The 3,965-nt window shown below is 44.0% G+C and overlaps 1 protein-coding gene across 1 annotated transcript in view; it reads left to right on the forward strand.

Moving 5' to 3' along the window:
* The window catches only part of LOC107300045 (oxysterol-binding protein-related protein 2), a gene marked incomplete at both ends in the record, with an annotated part of 26,309 nt that overhangs the window by 5,887 nt on the left and 16,457 nt on the right, over window positions 1-3,965 (forward strand). Inside the window, one exon of the mRNA XM_015829389.1 lies at window positions 2,476-2,573. Within this exon, the coding sequence (XP_015684875.1) occupies window positions 2,476-2,573 (98 nt within the window). The remainder of the gene's footprint in view (window positions 1-2,475; window positions 2,574-3,965) is intronic.

Genomic DNA, 3,965 nt, shown 5'->3' on the forward strand with positions numbered 1-3,965 from the left:
GAGAGAGAGAGAGAGAGAGAGAGAGAGCGCTAGGTCATGGAAAGCTCACAACCAAGACTGCAGGCTAGCTGGTGACTCTAGATAATTTGTAGCTCTATAAAGCCTTTCCAGGCCAGGAGAGGCAGTTAGAAGTTTCCTTATCTGCAATCAGTACCTGGCTCCAGATCCTCAGAATACTAAGGACTATAGGACAGATTTCCTGACTGGTTTGATACTAAAATCCTCTGACCTCAGAGAGCACAGACACTTATAGGCTGAACTGTGCCTGGCAAGATTGCTATTGTCTTTGTTGTTTGTTGAAACCTGCATGTCATCTGACTCTCAATACCTCTGGGCAACTCCCAACACTCAAACCAAGAAATTGCAATACAATCAATAAAACATTAAAAGATGATAAGTGCGATAGGCCATATGGAACGAAGCAGAACGTGCCCGTTTGTTTCTTTGTTGTCAGTGCTGTTTTGCTCAGTCATGCAACTTTACCGTTGCTGTTCCTGTGAGAATTGATTCATTATTCCTACCTCTTGGGACATAGATGTGGGTCTCTATAGCTTACTTCAATTAGCTTAATTCTCAGGTAGCCACACTGTTGTATGTATGAAAATACAAACCATGTACTTGTCGTTAGTGCAATGTTGGATTTCTACTGGCATCACGTATTCCAAAACCACTAAGGTTTAGTCACCCTGCTTACAGTGGAGAAACTGGAGCCATTTTGTCACAGTTTAGATCAGGGGAAGGGGGTGATCTCTCCCCTGCAGAGAAATTTGCACTAAAAATAGATAATAGCTTAACTGTCTGTCCTGGATGAGAATTCTTTCACTGGGGGGAGATACAGGTAGTCTTCGACTTACAACCGCGATTGAACCCAAAATTTCTGTTGCTAAGTGAGACAGTTTTTAAGTGAGTTTTGCACCCATTTTACGACCTTTCTTGCCACAGTTGTTACGTGAATCACTGCAGTTGTTAGTAACATTGTTGTTAAGTGAATCTGGCTTCCTCATTGACTTTGCTTGCCAGAAGGTGGCAAAAGGTGATCACGTGACCCCGGGACACGGCAACCATCATAAATATTAGTCACGTGTCTGAATTTTGATCATGTGACCACGGGGCCGCTGCAACAGTCGTAAGTGTAAAAAAACCGGTCCGAAGTCATTTTTGTCAGTGCCGTTGTAACTTTGAATGATCACTAAATGAACTGTTGTAAGTCTACAACTCCCTGTATTTCTATCCAGATACTTGCAACTCAGTTAGGGGGAATGGGAAGATGGAGATCCAAAGAAGGGGTTTAACGCAGTGGTGGGATTCAAATATGTGAACAACCGGTTCTCTGTGTGGGTGTCGCTTCCAGAAGTCCATTTCTGGGCCTGGGCAACAAAAAATTAGCTACCGGTTCTGCCAAAGTGGTGCGAACTGGCTGAATCCCACCACTGGTTTAACAGATTTACCTTATGTATTTGTGACAGCCACTCTATGTCCTACAGAGGCGATAAAGCTAGAAAACTGTAGGATTATATTCTATGATGTCAGCTCCCAGGTAAATGAGACAGGTAACGCAGCCAGATAAACTAATTCTACTTTACTGTAAGGCTGCATTAACAGAATCTTGGAAGTCTGAAAGTACAACGCTCCCGACTTTATAGCCTGATCATTTAGGATGGGCCCTTCCCAAGTTTTTTCCTCTGACCGTTAAGCAACTGTGGGCTCTCCTCTTATCTGATCATTCCGTAGGTCATTCTCCCACACTGTGGTATCACTCACAAGAAAACCGTTGACCTACTGAGATGCTGTTATCAAAAATGCAAAGTCCACGTTGGAGATCATTAGAAGAGGAATTAATTGATCATGCAGCCACACTTGGAACAGTAATTAGAATGCTTCTCATGAACTAAATATTTAAGAGCTGGGAAAAAGTATCAGAAAGGGCAATTAAATTATACGCGGTCAGGGTTTCTCTGAACGAAATAACTGCTCTGGATTTTTGGTATGGAAGGAAAGGAAAAAAATGATGGAGGCACATTAAGGATGGGATAGGGAATTTGGGGAAAAAAACGCAAGGTCCTGTTTATGGATCTGAATGGGGGAAACGCCTATATAGATAGTCCTCAACTTATAACCGTTTGTTTAGTGACTGTTTGAAGTTACCGTGGCACTGAAAAAAGCGACATGATCGTTATTCTAGAGGAAGTGACAGTAGGAATCTGCCTAAATCGGCCTTTTTATGAATGGAGGAACTCTTTCCCCAGCAATCATTTTGTGAATGCGCCCATCAGTTAGCACTAAGTGTGCCCACAGTGTGTTTATTAATATTTTCAGTGTGTGCCGGTCACTCCCAAATTGTGGGGGGAAACTGGATAGCAGCATTTGAAAATTAACAATACTGTTTCATTATGTTGTTTCATTAATAATTAAGAATGCAAGTTGGGTTATTTTCTGTTTTGTGGGAGAAACTCTTACCCATCATGCATCTTGCAGGCTGTTGCTGCTTTCGCCGTGTCTGCTGTCGCCGCTCAGTGGGAGAGAACAGGCAAACCGTTTAACCCTCTCCTTGGAGAAACATATGAATTAATCAGGTGAGGCTACAGTCTTAATTTCATTTGGGAATGTGCCTTATATGTCGCCAGCTCCTGGTCCAAAATAATGTCTTCAGGTTGGATTTTGTGAATAAAGGTACTAGCCAGATAGCCAGATGCCTGACTGTTTCAAAATGGCATAGGCCAGGGGTAGGCAACCTTGGCTTTTTTATGACTCGTGGACTTCAACTCCCAGAATTCCTGAGCCAGCCATGCTGAGGGAAACAGGAGAGGTTTCCAAGCTGAGCCATGCTGGCTCAGGAATTCAGGGAGTTGAAGTCCACGAGTCATAAAAGAGCCAAGGTTGCCTACCCCTGGCATAGGCTAATCCTACGCAACATAATGCCTTCCAGATCTTTCGAGATCGTCCCTTGTAGAATTTCTAGCTGGGAATGGCCACATCATGGAAGGTAAATATTGTGTAAATTTCCCTCTGCTGCTTCTGTGGCAGACCAGGTTAGGAATAAAAAGTTTTGAACCTGAAGAAGCAAAAGGGAAATGACCTACAAAGGGTGAAAACCAGGGAGGACTGGAAGTGTTGTCTAGGGTGGTCCCCACTTGATAGTGTAACCTAGCTCCAAGCTTTGACTGGTAACAAGCAGCCTTTCATAAAGCCAATGTCAAGAATGAAACTTTGGCAGCTACGTCCTTCTTCGTTTCAACTTGCCATTAGCCTCGGGGGGGGGAGGTGTTGCTTTAGAATGGGTTAGATGGAGAAACGAAACCTCTATGATTTCGCTGAAGACCGCGAGAGCCTGAAACCTTTTCAAGGACACCGTAGCAGGTGTGGAGAGGAAGCAGACGGTTCCCATAACAAAGTGAAATTGCTTACCTGGACTACGTGAAAGTGGGGAGGGGTTTGGCTGGGGAAATTATTGTTTAATTCGATGAACTGGTATCTGGAACCTCAGAGTTATTTTTGCTTCAACATTATCATGCATTAGTATTTAATAGTACTACCCTGCCAACAAAAGTGCGTATAGTCAAGGCCATGGTTTTCCCAGTTGCAATATATGGCTGTGAAAGTTGGACCATAAGAAAGGCTGAGCACCAAAGAATTGAGGCCTTTGAACTATGGTGCTGGAGAAGACTCCTGCAACCCCTGGACTGCAAGGTGATCAAACCGGTCAGTCCTAGAGAAGATCAACCCTGACTGCTCTTTAGAAGGCCAGATCCTGAAGTTGAAACTCAAGTACTTTGGCCACCTAATGAGAAGGAAGGACTCACTGGAGAAGGGCCTAATGCTGGGAAAGATTGAGGGCAATAGAAGAAGGGGACGACAGAGAATGAGGTGGCTGGATGGAGTCACTGAAGCAGTAGGTGTGAACTTAAATGGACTCCAGAAGATGGTAGAGGACAGGAAGACCTGGAGGAACATTGTCCATGGGGTCG

This window comes from Protobothrops mucrosquamatus, unplaced genomic scaffold (genome assembly GCF_001527695.2).
Source record: "Protobothrops mucrosquamatus isolate PMUCROS unplaced genomic scaffold, P.Mucros_1.0 scaffold6015, whole genome shotgun sequence".
Taxonomy (NCBI): Eukaryota; Metazoa; Chordata; class Lepidosauria; order Squamata; family Viperidae; genus Protobothrops; species Protobothrops mucrosquamatus.